The 17,148-nt window shown below is 37.6% G+C and overlaps 1 protein-coding gene across 1 annotated transcript; it reads left to right on the forward strand.

The window, feature by feature from the left end:
- Positions 1 to 4,501: 4,501 nt before the first annotated feature.
- On the forward strand, positions 4,502 to 5,286 carry LOC133844784 (uncharacterized). Its single transcript, XM_062279041.1, has one exon. It carries the CDS (start codon positions 4,625 to 4,627, stop codon positions 5,219 to 5,221), a length of 597 nt encoding a protein of 198 aa, XP_062135025.1. The 5' UTR covers positions 4,502 to 4,624; the 3' UTR covers positions 5,222 to 5,286.
- Positions 5,287 to 17,148: the final 11,862 nt, after the last annotated feature.

Here is a 17,148-nt window from a genome sequence, read left to right on the forward strand (position 1 = left end):
TAGATTTACTCATTTGCTCCTTTGCTCAACGGAGCGCTGTTTTCATCCATTGTCCGGTGATTGCCCCATCGCACAGAAGTTATCCATCTGCACTGAATACGTATTATGGGAGAACTATGATTCCTTGTTTTGGACATTGTTTTCGCATTGGCTTATTGAGTGGAAAATTTTGCAATTACTCGCTTAACTCTGAACAAATGGAAATGCGCATTGAGAAATAATAATAATAACAAAATGAGGGAGGGATTTGATTAAGTGCAGATAAGACACCTTTTTCGACTGATATCCTAAGAGTTTTCCGCCGCCTTCAAGGAGTGTGCTTCACATGCTTCGACGAAATTTATGGCAGCTAATAAATTGCCAGCTACGAAGCAAATTATTTTCTAATTTCTGCTAATCACGCGCTCGTCTGTTCACAGCACAGTCAACAACCAACGAACTTAAATCGATGCAGTCGACCCTCAGGTCGAACCAACCGATAGCAAGACAGACCGATAGACAGACAGTCTGGTCTTTTATCTATCTGTGTCGAGGCTCCATGTTGTTGGTGGCGACATCGTGGCTTCGACACAATCTGGAGACATTTGACATTGATTAGTTTTCCAAGAATTTTTAATATGCATTCAACGCTACGTTAGCCAATGGATTTTGGCTCGCTTTCTGTCCTCGATTCCGTCTTCGACTTGGTTCGGGACTGGCAATCAGGCAGTCCATTAGGCGGGCGTGTTTTGCCACGCTTCATTTACTCATTTCATGCAATTTCTTAATATCAATTTTCTTTTGATTTTCTGCTTTTTTTTTTGGGTGAAGACACGCAATGCATTTGGCTGGCAGTCATCGTTATTGCTGCCCCGTCTTCTTCGATTTTTTCAACGGTTGTCGCCTTTGTCCTGTTACTTACACGCACTCCCCTTTGCAGCCCCTTTTGCCACTCCTCTTGGCTCGAACTGACAGCAAATAATTTGCTGTCGTTTATATTTCTCCTCGCCTCGCCGAGGATGACGTTTTTTTTTTTTTCCGCCTATATTATGACAGCATGTGAGTCCGAGGTATTGATTGCCTGCTGGTGAATTCGAAGCAACTGCTTGTCTAGGTGCGTCCCTTTTCTTTATTTTTCTTTCTATGTACGATGTAGCGTGTCATCAAAATGACAAACTAAATTATTGACCAGCTGTAGAGGTATCTATATCAATATGACTTGCTTGAAAGGCTTCTTCAACTTGTCAGTCGACATATGTTAACTACAGTCTAACATTAACTGATGTATTTATTAGCCATTTAATATGTCTTTGAACTACGTATAGCTAAAGAGAATTATAAACTATTGAAATAAATCAAATCTTGCTTTACAATTACACACAGTTTAAAGCAAAGTTTCGAAATTCGAAAATCTTGTAGCATTCACATATTGAAAATCCTGCTTGAGGTTTAATAAATTGCTTTAAGATTGAAATTCTCATTGCAAGAATTGTTTGTGGACAGTAAAGTTCTCAAACTCAAGAAATTAATTCCTGTTTTTACACCCTAAAGGAAGAATAGGTCATCAAGTAATAAAATATACTGAAGGCTATATTTGGTATATTGATATATTACTTTTAGGGGATATTAATTTGGTACCCCATTGTGTTTCATTTACTCAAAATGGGTAGAGGGTATCTCACAGTCGAGCACACTCGACTATAGTTTTCCTATTTTTTCAAATGTAACTTCACTCTCTTTTGCCTTTTCTCCACTAATGGTAATTGTAGTATGTTTTTCGAATTGTTGTTTGTTCTCGCAACACAAAAAAACGAAACAGCAGAGAAATTCCATTTCGAGTGCCGACTGCTTTTGCATTTGTTTGATTTAATTCAATTTAGTCTCTTCGTGTGTCGCTTCATGCAAGTACACCTGTGCCATGGCTGCCGCCCTGCTTTGACGTTATCGCTCCACTGCACAAATACACTTAATACAATTTATTATTGTAACATAATAAAAGCGAATGCCGTTGCCAAAAAAAAGAAGAAAAGAGTCGAAAAGAATCCTCATAAAAAACGAGTTAAATCTGTGAATTGTCATTGAATTGAAATTGAAAGTACACGTATTATAAATTTGACTCGATTTCTTTTCTTTCACATTTCGTTTAAGTCAAGATGCGGGCCAAGGCTTCGCTTTTACATCCTTGCTGCTGCAGTCCTCGTCAGACATGCACGAGTATGTAAATCAATTTAACCGGAAATTTTCTTTCAACATTCGACCTTTTCTTGGCCTCATCTCCGTGTCTCACTCTCCTCGTTCCTGATTGCTGCAGATCGCACGTTCGACTGCAGTTGGACATTAAATGAAGTGGACTGCATTGAGTGACCAAGTGAGCACTTGACTATGATAATAGTTCGCTACATATTGTATTATACCAGCGGCAAACTGTTGTCATAGACCAAGTGCTCAGAAGATACCTCATTTAAGTACTTTTCAAAAATATCACATGGGATAATTGTCACACAAGACATCTCTTTAAAGTACTCTCCATAGCTGGGCAATGGATAGCAAAAGCAATCCCATATTTATTGTCCAAAACCCAGTTCGATTTGCCACTCTTGCATAATGCAACACCGAATGGTCAATTGTTTCATCTGCCACATTTTTATATCGTAAACATTCATCTCTGAGCTTAGCGAAATATCGCATGGGATAATTGAAGCAGTAGAGCTTCGATGTGTTCAACGTGAGCTCAATGCTATCGCAAATGTAGATGTTCCATTCTATTGCAATCAGATCATTGCAGCGCATCAAAGGCGACGAGTTCATCGTGATGAACACAAAGATCAGAAGACCTTTAGGTGCAAACATGGCATATGATGCCTCGTTCTCGGCATTTTTATCTGGAAAGTTTTGGCTCAGCTCATGGGTGAGTGTGCTGTTGCAAACCCATCGCAGATGCACTCCAAATAATCTAGAGCAATCGCCCATAAAGTTGCGAGCCACGGGAGGCTCTTGCGTTTTCCTCGACTCGACCAAATTAATCAAACTGAGCTGAGCTATCAATATGACTGAAATGTTTATAAACATGCTGGGTGAGCGGGAATTTCGAATTGATTGAAAATAAAAGGTGAACTTGTTATCAAAACTTTACACAGACAAACTTTTCGTACTCGAGCAATTACTTTCATTCATTAGCTGCTCAGCTTATTTCATTTGTACCCAGCATGTGGCTTCCATATCACAAAATAGTAAAAGTAATCAAGTTTCTTCTGAAAAGAACTTGACTAAACATTAATTGAATTGAGCACATGCGGCGTATACATTACATTTAAAAGCAAAACTTTAATTAGTAAAATGAAATCATTCAAGTTTTGAAAATAGTTTCAATCTAAATTCATTAAATTTTAATTTGTATAGAACTTCATCAGATTTATGTCGCGTAAAGAGTACCAGAAGATTCAAAATTAGCAATGATTCAATTGAGATTGCTGCTTCTCAATTTGTTGCTCATTCGACTCGTGGCCGCCGAAGAGTATGAGTTTGATGGCCACGACAATAGTTTGACACCCAATTGGAATACTGGCGACTGTTCGTATATGCATCCATTTCATTTGACCAAATATTGCAATGCGAAAGTCACAAGAATAATCGATTATCGATGGGGTGATATTAGAGCACCTGAAGACACGCCGTATGTGATTTTTAGATCCGAACTTAACGACGATTTCCTCTTTATATCGTTCAATAAGTCACCGTTGTTCCAATGCCATTCAATGGATATCCATGGCAAGAACTATACGATTTTTGCCAGATCCATGAGGAGGGGCTACAAATACACCAACGATGACAAACACTCGGATTTGCACTGCATCAATATTCCAACTGGTTATCCAGCTGCCTTAGTTGCCCACTGCTTTAATAAATCATACGAAGAGGGTACCACAAAGGCCCAATCGGTGCTGCACTATTCACATTATGGAAGGAAAAGTGAGGCAGCCACACTGGGAATGCAAAAAATATTAATTGTAATTGCAGTTACTAGCTTTGTAAATAGTTTTTATTCAATTATCAGAGAATAAACGAATGTGCTCGACTCTAAGATACTCTTTACTAAGTTTTATAAAATCTAATGAGTGCGGTATGATTCCTTAAATTATACCGAATAATATACCACAAAAATGGTATTTGGTATATCGATGAAATACTACATTCGAAATGTGCCATACAGGTTAAAATATACCAAATGTTTTCTTAATTTGCTTTAGATAAGTTGAGTTATATTTAAGATATAAACGATACAATTATACAATTAGAGCGAAATATTACTTACAATATAGTTATTTAGTTTTTGAGATTAATTAAGAATAGAATTACTTCAGCTTTCAAGAAAACTAAATACCAGTTAACTTTTATATTAATATTTCTTCAAAACAGTTTTGTAAATTGTATTTTCGGATTGTATTGAAATGCATTTGACAAGAGACAAGAAAATAATTGGCCAAGTTTTTAAACGTTTGTCAACGGGGAAATAATCTTATATTTGTGTTTTTTGTATGCTTGTGTTGATATTTTGTAAAACAATTTTACACATAGATTTTAGTGTCTCTGGTGAAGAAATCGACTTAAAATGATCTCGGAATCATTTGCTGCAAGACTATAGGCCATGCTAGTGAGCCCCCATTTAACAGGAGGAGGACGTAACAATATCCATCTGATTGCTTGCTGGTTTCTGCTCATTCTCTCACCCCTGGTGATGCAGACAAACGCGTCCAAAAATTGCACCTTCATCGACGGCCACATTCTGGAGTTTGTGTGCCACGGATTCTATAATCGCGACCTTCGGCTACAGTTCAAGGATCGCATACCGGCCATCGATGCGCCCTACGCCATCTGGCAGAGAGCCGATTACTTTGCCTCATCGATGCTCCTGATTGTCTTCTACGAGGGTCCACTATCCAATTGCTATAATCTCGTATTCGAAGATGGTAAATTCTATTGCGATGGCCGCAACTATGCAATGGACGTTGAAAACTCGATACTTGTGAACTGTATGCCCTTTCCATTTTCCTACTCCGACGAATTGCACAAGAGTTGCAAACGTAAGCGAAAGTCACACTCGGCAGAGACGGTGTCGTCGGTTATCATTTACATGGAGTCGAACATCTATGAGAACTCAAGAACAACAAGGTCTCAGCATTGTTCGTATCTGTATTTTTGTATATCCACATTACTCATAGTTTTTCACATTTGTCTATACTGAAACTCAAATTTTGTTGGTAATCACTCTATTATTAAAAAAAACTAAATGCAAAGATGGTGGTTTTGTAGTCTGCAATTAACAGACTATTTATTGAAATATTAGAATCTGCTGCATGAGCTGCCATTAAAATCGATTTAACTGAAATTTCAGACAACGCAGGCTGGACAATGGCAGACGCAAATGCACTGGACAGCATAACCAAAGCAACTGTCCAGCTGCCATTTACACACACACACACACACACGCAAAATAGACATGAACACACACTAACTGACACTGGAGCATCGCCTTTCATTGTCATCATTGTCATTGGCGTTGGCGTTGGCGTAATTTATGTGCTCATATGAACTGCCGCCATATTGGCCTGTGGCGTTCAACTACACCAACAACAATTATAAGGACAACAACTACAACGACAAGAGCAACAACATATACCCTGCCACACAGCTTTTGTTTCTGTCAGCTACTGGCCATAATCTTGCAACAGCTTTAAGGCAAATGTGTTAACCATATGTGACTTAAGAAGCTGCATTGCAAAATTTCAAATTTATCACATTTCTCTTGGATGAAATTTCGTCATTTACACATTTAATTTAATCCATTATTTTAGAATATTTGCAGCCACATTATTTGAGTAGCCTTTTGATCACGCGCTGACAGATTCGCTTCGGTTGTGGTCGCCTCCAAGCGTAGATAGTTGCCCAGCTTAGAATGTGGCCTAAATGGAAACGATCCTTTAGCTCTTTTCTTTGCATTCGCTGCTCACACTTTTTGGCTATGTAAAGCAAAACAAACATGGAACAGAAACGCACATTCTTCAAAGTCCAAGTTGTTGGCATGTTTATTCATAATAATTGTTTTTTAAAATATATTTGACATTTATTTCGCAGCCAAAATTTAAAATAAATATAAATGATAAGGATTTAGTATTTCACTATTAAAATTTTAATTTAAAGAAAGTTAAATTTGCGCTGTCAACTATAAAGTTACAAGGACATAAAACATACTCGGACACTCCACCAAGCAGCAAATTCTCAGCACTAAATTTACATCCTTTTACACAGGCAGAAAATATAGATTCAAAAGATTTAAGATTTTTTTGAAGCTAAAATTCTTGTTTTAATATTCAAAGATCAAAAAATCTTAAATCAAGATTTATAAAAAAAATGTCAAGATTTCTTTAAAAATCTTTATTTCAAATTGTTTTAAGCTTAACATTTTATTTCAACATTTCACAATCGAAAAGCAACATTAAAATCTTGGATTTCAAGACTGGGCAATTTTGAATTTTTGTAGAACATTGATCTTGATTGAAAAAGAAACCTTCTTGGTTTAATTTTGTCATCATATTATAGATTTTAGCACGTTTTTTCTTTCTGTGCACCCCTTTGAAATGGTTTAAAGAGTTAATGTCGAGTATGTCGTCTAGCAAGTTACTTGAATCTATTATGTGTTGTGGCAACTGCATACTTTCTATGGGAGTCGTTCTGTATTTGTTTAAATTTTTGTGGTTGTAGCTTATCGCAACATTCACACTTAAATGACGTCGCACAAAATGTGCGGTTCACTTTCGCATAGCAGAAACTGGCAGCCAGGCAGCGATGATTATCCTTTGATAGAAAAGCAGCAGTGAGTTTTCTCTTATATATTCTTTTTTTCGGCCCACAAACAACACACATAGAGAACACAACATAATACACAGAGGAGGGAGATAATCACCATTAGTTCAGAGCATGCAAAATAAAAGTGAACAAAAGGTTTTCCTCTCACGCGCATGTCCTGATTTTTACGCATGGCTGATAATGCACACACGCACTGAAAGGACATGGAAAGGACACCAAAGAAAAGTGCGCATTTGCGCGCGGCTTTTTATGAATTTTATTTTTTTGTGAAGCAGCCTTTCGCTTTTCACACACACATTCATTCACACACTCATACGCACACGCACATCCACACGCGATCATATAAATATGGTTCTAAAAAAGAAGGAACACAAAAACAAGTTGAATGTAAAGAAGTGTATGTGTGTTTAATGTGCCAACAAGGACATTCGGAATGGCGGGAGAGAGAACAAGGACGTTTGCCAAACGATTTAGTGAATGGACATAAACGAGATGCAACGCTGAAAATCTTTATCTTTTGTCAAAGCTTTCGTCATTTCAATTCTATAAAGGATCAGTCGCGTATCCTTAAATTTCAATAGTCTGCAGTTTGTAGTACTGCAATCAGTGTGTTGCTGAAGTGCTCTTTGCTTTTCATCATATTTGCAGAATCCATCTAAACCCATTACGTGTTTTCCAATTCAAAAGGCGAAACTGTCAAAGCAGAATTGAAATCTCAGCTCAAATATGCAATGAGAGAGACAGAGACAGAGAGAGCGAGAGTACATAGTGAAATATTTTATTTGATTTAATTTACTTTGATTGAATTAAAAGTCATAAATGGGACGCCGGACAGCTGGATTGCGCTCTCATAACGGAAGCAAATTTAGTTGACTCCGCCTTCCCCCTATCGCTCCCTTTAACCCAACTTCATCTCTTGGGGTCGCTTTTGAGCAATTAAAATTTCTGTGCGCTGTGTGCCATTTTTTCGCGTTTTGTTTTTGTTATTTGAATGCATTTTTCAGTTCAGAGTCTTTTTGGTTGTGTATGAGCGTAAAATAAAAATTACGTATACGCCAACAACTTCAAATGGCGCAACATGGCGTATGCGTATTCTGGTCGTCGCCGTTATTGCCATACATACATATTTCGCTGCACACCGGTTGCCATTTCCGCGCGCCAAACAAAAGCCAAACCAGCCAGCGACAACGCCAGATACAACACCTAGCGACACTCTCCTCCCCCTCTTCCTCTTAAAGACTGTGTATGAACGTGTGTGTGTATGTATCTATAAAATACGCAATTACAACATGTTGCCGCAGTCACCGTCGCATGCTCTCTTTATGAATTTATACATGGCCCACCACAGTTGCTCCACCTCCGATGTGCTCTTCCTCTGCTCTTCACCTGCTGCTGTTTGCTGCTCGAGAACCTGCCGTGTATCCCTTTCTTCATGTTCTACCCCTCCTCTTGCCCTTTGCATCTGCACACGCTTTGTTGCATCCACTCAGCAGTTGCCATTAGAAGAGAGCTCTGCATGAAAAAATTGTCAACGCTTTGGCAATTCAACGAATTGAAAATGCTCTTAACATGCGAGAGACAAGATTAATATGAAACTCCTTTAAAATATTTGTATATTATTTAGTTTTCCAGTAATCAGCTAATAAATTGATAATCAAAATGAAAAAAATGTCAACGTGTGGTAAAAGTAATGTGAAAGAGTTGATTAATTTTAATATAATTCAAAATAAAATATGTATATTAACTATAGAATGATAAATGGTATTATTTTGGTTGTCTTCTATTGTTTAATATAAATAATGATTTCTACAATTTTAAAGCCCCCATTATTTGTATTGATTACTTTATATTAAAAGGAACTCTATTGACTAACTATGTATATTAAAATAGTTGCAATAAATTGCAATTACAGTAGATACTCATATATGTAGAATCTTATTAATATTAGATTTATTTAAGTAAGAAAATATATATATTCTCGCACTATAATATTAAATTAATATAAGTTTGCATACCTTCCTCTTTTCTACTACTCCAATTTATTAGTCACATTCATAATACCCTCTAAGAGCAAGAGCATTCGAGCTGTTGCAAATGCTAGTGCAAGTATTATGGCAATATTTTAGTTTAGTCATATCTAAAAAATGGGTAACTACTCGACCGCGGGGAGTGTGAGGCGAGGTAAAAAGTCCCATCCCCCAGTCGGGGTTAGGGGACCGGCAACCGGCAACAGGAGACTGGGGCAATCCTCTGGCAGTCACCTCAGTGACGCTCGTTAGAATTGGTTTTGCAGTTACCGTTGCCGTTGTCGTTGTTGCTGTTGTTTTTATTATCACGGCTGGACTGTTGTCTTTGTGCAGTCAGCTGCTCTGGGGAAGGCTGTGAAACATACCCAGGACACATTCAGGTTGCACTGTGAAGGGCCATTCGCATACAAGGGTATTTTTGTATGCGGATTCTCATGAGTTATGCCCCACGATGTGCGGCAACTAAGTTAGTTTTTGTATATTTTATGTGCAGTTAAGCGTTTGGATTGTGCCATCTATGAAACTGTTGTGTCGAGATACAGTTTGCTTTGCCATACAAATGCTGAGTGGCAAAATACCTGTGTTCTTAATTGGCAACAGCTCGTTGTTGTTGCTGTTGCTCGACTCTCGACTGTTGGAAATCAAAGTTATCAACTTGACAACAAAAAAAAAGTAGAAAACTCAACTCAAAAATCTGTCAACAATTTGCTCACAATATTTTCGCACAATTGGCCAACAAAAATGGGAGAAAACTCAACGAACTCGACGCGATAAATTTAAAAGCAAGTTGAAAACAAAAAAAAATAATAAAGAGAGAGAAAAAAGGAAATCGAGGTTGCGGATGAGAAATGTGAAATCTACTGAAGTGTCGTATACGGCGAGTACAACATGAAATAATTGGAGCAATAAAACCAGAAAACCGTGTGAATAAAAATAAAGAAGGCGACATGAAGAGCACCAGGATAATGATGCAGTGTGGCTGAAGTGCCAACCAAACGAGAGCGTGAGTGGGAGAGAGAAATGGCTGCATCCTGGCAGGTACTAAAGGAACAGAAATCAAAATAATAAATCAAAATACTGGCTGCCACTGTTGCTGTTGCTCTTGCTCTTGCTATTGCTGCTCCTGTTGCAGCCAACTCTTGCAACAGGCATGTGTGAGTGTGTGTTGCATCGCTGCCTGAGCATCCACCCACACTTTTCAAATTGTTAAAAATGGCAAATAAAATAAACGTACCATGAGCAAACACACACAGAGAGAGAGAGAGAGAGAGAGAGAGACTAGCTAAAGGAAGCAGCGCCACTTGCCACTGCAAGATGTGGCATTTGATTTACGTTTGCAACTGCTGCAAGCTGTTAAATAGACTTTTTTGTACCTTCTAAGTATACTGAAAATTATCAGCTTACTAAGAGACTCGAACTGTAAAAGATCCATAAAAAAATAATGATTATTATATTATTGAGCGGAATAGTATCAATTAAAGCATTCAAAAATTCTATTCGGTTGGCAACAAGCAGCAAGCACTTTATGTTCTGTAAATTCCATTTAATACTAGACTGAATATAACATATAAATAAGTAATATTTGTATTGAATTTTTGTAACCGCTACTTATAGGATAGAAGGGTATTATAATTTTGAGCCGTCAGTTGTCGAAGTTATTAAAGAAATACTCTTGTATGGATGCTTTGGCTGCCAATCTAGAATAATTTAACCTCTATAGTATATTGTTGTGCTTTGATTTAAAATAGGTAGCTTTCTTGTTTGCTTTATGAATCTCAATATATAGGTATGCAAAAATGAAATATTTAGTGTAATAGATCTATTAAACTAATTTCTAATTTTAAATCTCAGCAATTTAATTATTTAATGCTAAACATCCTTTAAACTCAATTTCACAATTTAACTTCACCACACTGCGTATAACTAATATAACTTTTATGTAGAATAAAGTGCTTTTATACTATAGTAATAAATTTCTCTTAATTTCAATTCCAAATTTCGAATTTTAAATGCGAATAACGGATGTATTAAATGCTAGATTCTCTTTTAACTAATATGCAGAAAATAACATGACCATTCAGCGTATACTTAATATAACTTATATGTAGAATGATGCGCTTTTATAGCTTGACAATCGACTTGCTGGCTTTTAGATAAATTTATTTCTTGGCAGTCAACATTCTAGAGTCATTTAAATTTAGCACATTACTTGACATGTTGCCCTACTTTCGAGTAGCATAAGTTATAAATACCCTGCATAAATACATTTGCAAATGCAAAGAATAAAATAAGAAGAAAAACTTCTGAACTATAAAAGGTTGTTATATAGTTATAATAGCAATAAAAAACGAATCTACGACACAACCCTTATTTATATTCCTTAGAAATGCAATTAAGAAGTAACTTAAAAAGTTCATGCTCGCTCTCTTGTGAATATGAATTTGTCAGTTGACAGCATTTATCTTTGCCTGCTCTGTGTGTAGTAAATATATGTTTAATTGCATGCAATATTTGAAAATCTGGGTCATGAGCAAACAGCTTGGCAGTAAAAAAAACAACAACAAGAAAGACAACGCGACAAACAAATGGCAAATATTATGCAAGAAATACTAAAATGGAGATTTCGAGTGTGAGAGGAGGAGGAGGAGGAGGAGGAGAGCTAAAAAATAATAATAACGCTTGACAAGCGACAGTCGACAGTCGAGTGGCGAGAGAGTAGACAGGCTGCAGGCTGCAAACACACTTTTAGCATTTGCAGCACTTAAAACGCCATAAAGTATGCAGCAGAATGCAACGACATCGCGACTGTCGTGCATTTTGCCATAATAATTCAAATGAGATTTAAAGTCGTCCCCAGTCTCCCAAAGAGTGAGAGAGAGAGAGAGAGGGAAAGAGGGGTAGCGCTGTCTCCCTCGCAGCTCTCATATGCAAAAAGCAAACAGCGTTGATGGCCGCATCCAGCCGCAAAGTATGCAACGATTTATTTAAATAACAGAGCTAACGTCTTTCTCGCCTGCTGCATTTGCACAACACAAATGTAAGCACTTTCAGTTGCAAGCGAAGCAAGCAAGCGAGGCAAGCACCATGGCCATGCCACAAAGATAAGCAACACAATGCGCCAATGGAGGATTTGCGACGGGATAACGCGCCCAACAGCAATAGCAATGGCGAGAGCAGAGAGCACACACAGTGTAAACAAGCAAACAAAACGGAGCACAAAGCGGCAAAAACGAGCTAGTGAACTAACGAACAAAACGACGCAACGAGCACCAAGAATACTTTATGCAGAAGAAGAATCAGCAGCAGAAGGAGCAGCAGCAGCAGCAGCAGCAGCAGAATGCCAAGTGCTCAACTCGGATGAAGGGGTTACCCCTAATGATGTTAGCAACACCAACACCAACACTAACACCAACATCAGCAATGCCATCGCCATTACCAGGACAATAACAGCACTTTCCTCTCCGTAGGGTCGATCGTGTTTCTAGGCTCCTGGGGCTTTGGGCTCTGCGAGTGCAACTGCGACTACGACTACGACGTGGCTTGTGGCATGTGGGCGCAGGATTATGCAATTGTAAATGATATGCGAGATACATATTTGTGTGCGCTTTTGTCTGCGCTCCAAATGCATTCAGGCGAAAAGTCTTCAGAAATGCACAATGAGAAATAAACCCATAAAAAGTTAACGATCTTAAATACTTTACGAGCTACAATTTGTTTAAAATTTAAGCATTAAGAGAGAAAGAGTTTTGTTAATTTTGTATCCAAACTAAAGATCGATAAGCAAACTGAAAATAATCATCATCTCATTAAAAAATCTGTAAATTTTTGCATGTTTTTAATTTATGGCAAATAATTGGATAATGCTGATAAATGAACAAACAATTTAGTTTTGCAATTTGTGCTTTAAATTAATGTTTCAATTGAAGTGTGGATGCGTTTATTAGTTCCATTAGTTCCATTAGTTTAAAACGACATTAAATGAAAAGCAAAACTATTGCCACGCCCATAACACGCTGTTGGATATTGCCAACCTAATGCTGGGGCAATAAAACAACCTATCAAACTTAACTTAATTAACAATTTTTATAACCAAGCCAACAAAGCAAATGGCAATGGCAACGACGTCAAGTTTTACAACCGTAAAAAGGAAAAAAATGGAGAAAACATGGCCCGAAACAGAAAAAGGCGAACCAATTTAATCGGCTTATGAACCCAGTGGCCACGAATAGAGGGCTGCAAAATACGAGCAGCGACTACAAGAGAGAGTGAGAGAGTGAGCAACGAGTGCACAGCAGCAACAAGCATCGAAATTGCCACTTCGCACAACTTGCTGCGATTTTTTGGGGGGCTACACACAGCAAATCGAGGAAAAAGTCAAGCGACGGCCATATACCACAATAAATACCGCACAATAAAAGCAAATCTATAAAACCCGCAGCGGGTGGAGTTACCCTCCCCCTTCCCCTATCCACCACCACCCCTCTCTCACTTTGTTGCCAAGCCCAGAGGCCCAACCTATTCAGTTGCACGCAAAGAGCTAACGAATTGCTTGATTTTCCAAAAGTTTTTCCCATCGATTTTCGCATGTTGCCCGTTGTTATTGTTGTTGCTGTGTTGTTAGCTGCCTTTTTTGCATACATACTTCACGCCATTGACGCGCCCGCGGCCAAAGTGCCAAACCCCTGATCCTGTTTCCCTATTCCCCATCCCCCATATTTCCATTCTCTTCTCATTCGAATACCCCGCTCGATATCCGATCCCCCGCGCTTGGCACAAAACTGAACGAACGGAAAGTGCACGAAATCCCCAACACTTTATTTTATTACATTTTAGTGTGAGTTCTGCCCCTGCTTCCGAGTGCCAGCAATAAAGGAGTGCAAAAAAATGTTCTGTCCTGCAGAACACATAACATAAAAAACACAGCCGAACATTGCACTAAAGTTCACTTAGCGCGTTGCCAAATACGCATAAAATTGCCCGGGATCCTCATCTTTTTCGCTCACATCGATTATTTATTTGTTATTGCAGCCTTTTGCTAGAACAATTTTAATTTGCTCTTTAATCTGCGCCTTTTAGCTCCCAGCACAGAGATCTGCCTCACAAATTGTTGGGGCTGTGTTGGAGTTCAGTTGTTGTGTGTTCCCTCAAGCTTATGCTTCCCCCACCATGAGTAGAAAGTTCATTGCTGCGAGAAGTCTGCACGTAGCTGGTCATCGATTTAAAACTAATTAGCAATAAGTTGCATTCTTCAGGGGCACAGTGCATTAGCACAGTGGAACCAAACAAGCAATTATATTGTTCTTTAAAAGAGGATTATATCTCTAGGATGTTATTTAAAGATATTAAATAGTAATAATAATTGTTGTTTTTTTTGTTTTTTTTACCTAATTGTATTTTCCACTTGCTGATGGCTTCGATTGTTCTTAAATTAATATTTTAATTCACATTATTTAAGCACTCAGATAACTTTGTAATGCATTGAAATGTAGTCAATGATTGTCTAGCATGTATATTAATTCTAGGCATAAAGAAAATAAGGTTAATTTATATAGAAATTGAAAACATTTCAGCAAAACAAAAAATACAAAAAAAAGTATTTTTTATAATTGATAATATTTATCAGCATTTCAAATATTTTGATATTCCTTTTTATATTTTCAACAATTTTTTATATATATATATAGATTTTATAATTTATGCAATTCTAATTTGAATTTGAATTTATAGAAAATCATAGGTTAAAAAAACAAAGGACATTAAAACGTTAACTAATAAAATAAAAATATAAATTTAATTCGTAAAAATGGAGCTAAAGACCTGATTAGTTTTCATAACATGTGTTTTAATAGGGTTTGTATTTAATTTTGTTTTATTATGATTATATTATTGCAATAACGAATGCAATTCCATATTGCAAAGATATGAGATAGAGCTAAGGCTAGTATTTTATTTTATCTCTAAGTTTGTAGCATAAAACTAAAAGTATTTACGATTATGTAAACGCAAGTTAACATATCTATTTAGCCATCAAAATAAAAGAATTATTATTATTAAAATTTAGTATATATATATATGTATATATAAATTATTAACGATATCAAAAACAATCCATAATGAGCTATTATCTCATCTCTAGCTCTTGTTGCTAAAATGCCAAAGACTGCAGGAGTAATTAGATTTGTTTTAACTTAACCTTAACCTTTGCCAGACGGAAACAATTTTCCTGATCTTACGCCACACACACACACACCCACACACATACGTGGATGACATGACATTGTAAAGCGTTCCTCCCCCAATTGGTGTTGTTGGCTTCTCCCACTGTGGCACTCAACTAGTTTCCGTTATAATTGCAGCAGACACATAAATAGTAAGCTGCAATAAGAGTAAAATAGCAAGAAAGGATGGCATATAGCAAAAGAACGGGGAAAGGCGTTAGATATATGTATGTGTGTGTATGTACGAATGAGGGAAAAGTCGAGTCGAGTCCTGAGTCCTGAGCTCTGAGCGAGGAGTTGGCTATCAAAAAGTTGCCAGCGACGCTTTGGCATAAAATAAAAGCAAAATGTTGTAAAACGATTGCAAAGTGAGATTGGAAATTACCGACACATAAACAGAGCGTGTGGTGGTGCACGATGGTTGGGTGGTTGGATAGCTTGGTGGTGCGGTGGTTGCGCCAGGTCCATGCCAAACGAACGTGCTAAAATAACAAGAGTCAAGCATGCAAAGCTTGAGGATGGGAACAACTCCCGGGTATATTGCTCTGGGTGGTAGCTATTTCGCATTACAATGCAATTATTTCGGGCTGCTTGAACTTTACAGGCAGGCAGGCAGGCAGGCAGGCAGTCAGGAAGGCAGGCAGTCAGGCAGGACAACAGACAGGCTGGCTGGCTGGCTGGTCTGGTGGACCGACAGGGGAACCAGCAACAACTTGACGCGCTCTGATTGCCAGGCAAAGACGAAGAAGGTAGTCCACCCCAAAAAAACCGGGTTGGCAAAAAGGGTTAACGATCGACAAAATTAAAGCGAAATGAGAATATTTTTGCACGACGCCCATCACGTGACTCTGGGCTCTGTTCTTCTTCTTCTTGTTCGCCAGTAGTTCGCAAACTAACAACAGCCACTGTACACGAGTAGCCGATTGCACTTTGAACTTGACTGACGTGCCTGAAGAGGCCAGCTGACTTCAGTTCACTTTACTTGGCTGCTTGCCTCGTTTGGTTTGCCCGGTTTGCCTGGTTTGACTGGTCGATTATCGCGTGCTCGAAATAATTTTCGAAAAATGCCTCGTTAATGTTTCTATTAACGGATTAGAGAGACGAACGTTCGTTCGGGCGCCGTCAATCAGCAAAAGAACCGCGCCCTGGCACAGTTTCTCCTTCACCCCAAACACACACTCAGAAAATTTCGCTTTGTTGACTTTGCACGTTCGTCAGCATTGCATTTGGGAACGAGATTGGGATTGGAATCATTCTCGGTTTTTTCTTTTTTTTTAGTTTTAGTCACATGCTGGACGCGAGGTTGGTTTTCTATTTGTTTTTTGTTGTTAGCACATTGACACGTTTTGCATAAATTTGCATTCAAATGTGTCATGGCAAATGAGAGTGGCATGCTTTCTATTCGGCTTCGTGTTTGATTGAAGACAGCTCAAAGCACAGCTTAACAGCATTGTGACATGTAGGGCACTATTTGTACTACATGCAGTCCATGAAATAATCGAGGAGCTTGAAAACAAATCAAAATCTTTGATTACCTTTTACATTATTATTTAAGTTGCCCTCAGAAGAAAGTAGTAAAATTCAATGTATAAAAGAAAATTTTTAAATTAATCTAGTTTCAGTCTGGGGTTTTTTTTAGAACACACTTCTAACTTGTTTGTCTGTCGAGAGTGCTTGATATTAGGAAGCAAAGCAGTGTGGTACTCATTTTAAAATACACCAAATACCACAAAAATCCTATACACAAATTACTATATTTGGTATATCCATATAGTACCGAAATGAAATTCTGCTTTTAACCGGCAAAAAGTATAAATTGCGGTTATAAGTACAAAATAAAAAAGGAAAAAATAATAAAGAAAATCAAGAATTTTGTATTTTAAGTAAAAGTAATTTTCTGCATTTAATTCTGTTTAAAATAATATTCATTAAGTATATTTTCAATTCAAATACTCATTTATAAAAACTATTCATTAAGTCGCACACACGTATTAATTGCTTATCTTTGACCTGCTTATGTTAAGCGTAAATAAAAATAAATATGAAATTTGTGCTGGTAT

The sequence above is a fragment of the Drosophila sulfurigaster genome, chromosome 3 (genome assembly GCF_023558435.1).
Source record: "Drosophila sulfurigaster albostrigata strain 15112-1811.04 chromosome 3, ASM2355843v2, whole genome shotgun sequence".
NCBI classification, from domain to species: domain Eukaryota; kingdom Metazoa; phylum Arthropoda; class Insecta; order Diptera; family Drosophilidae; genus Drosophila; species Drosophila sulfurigaster.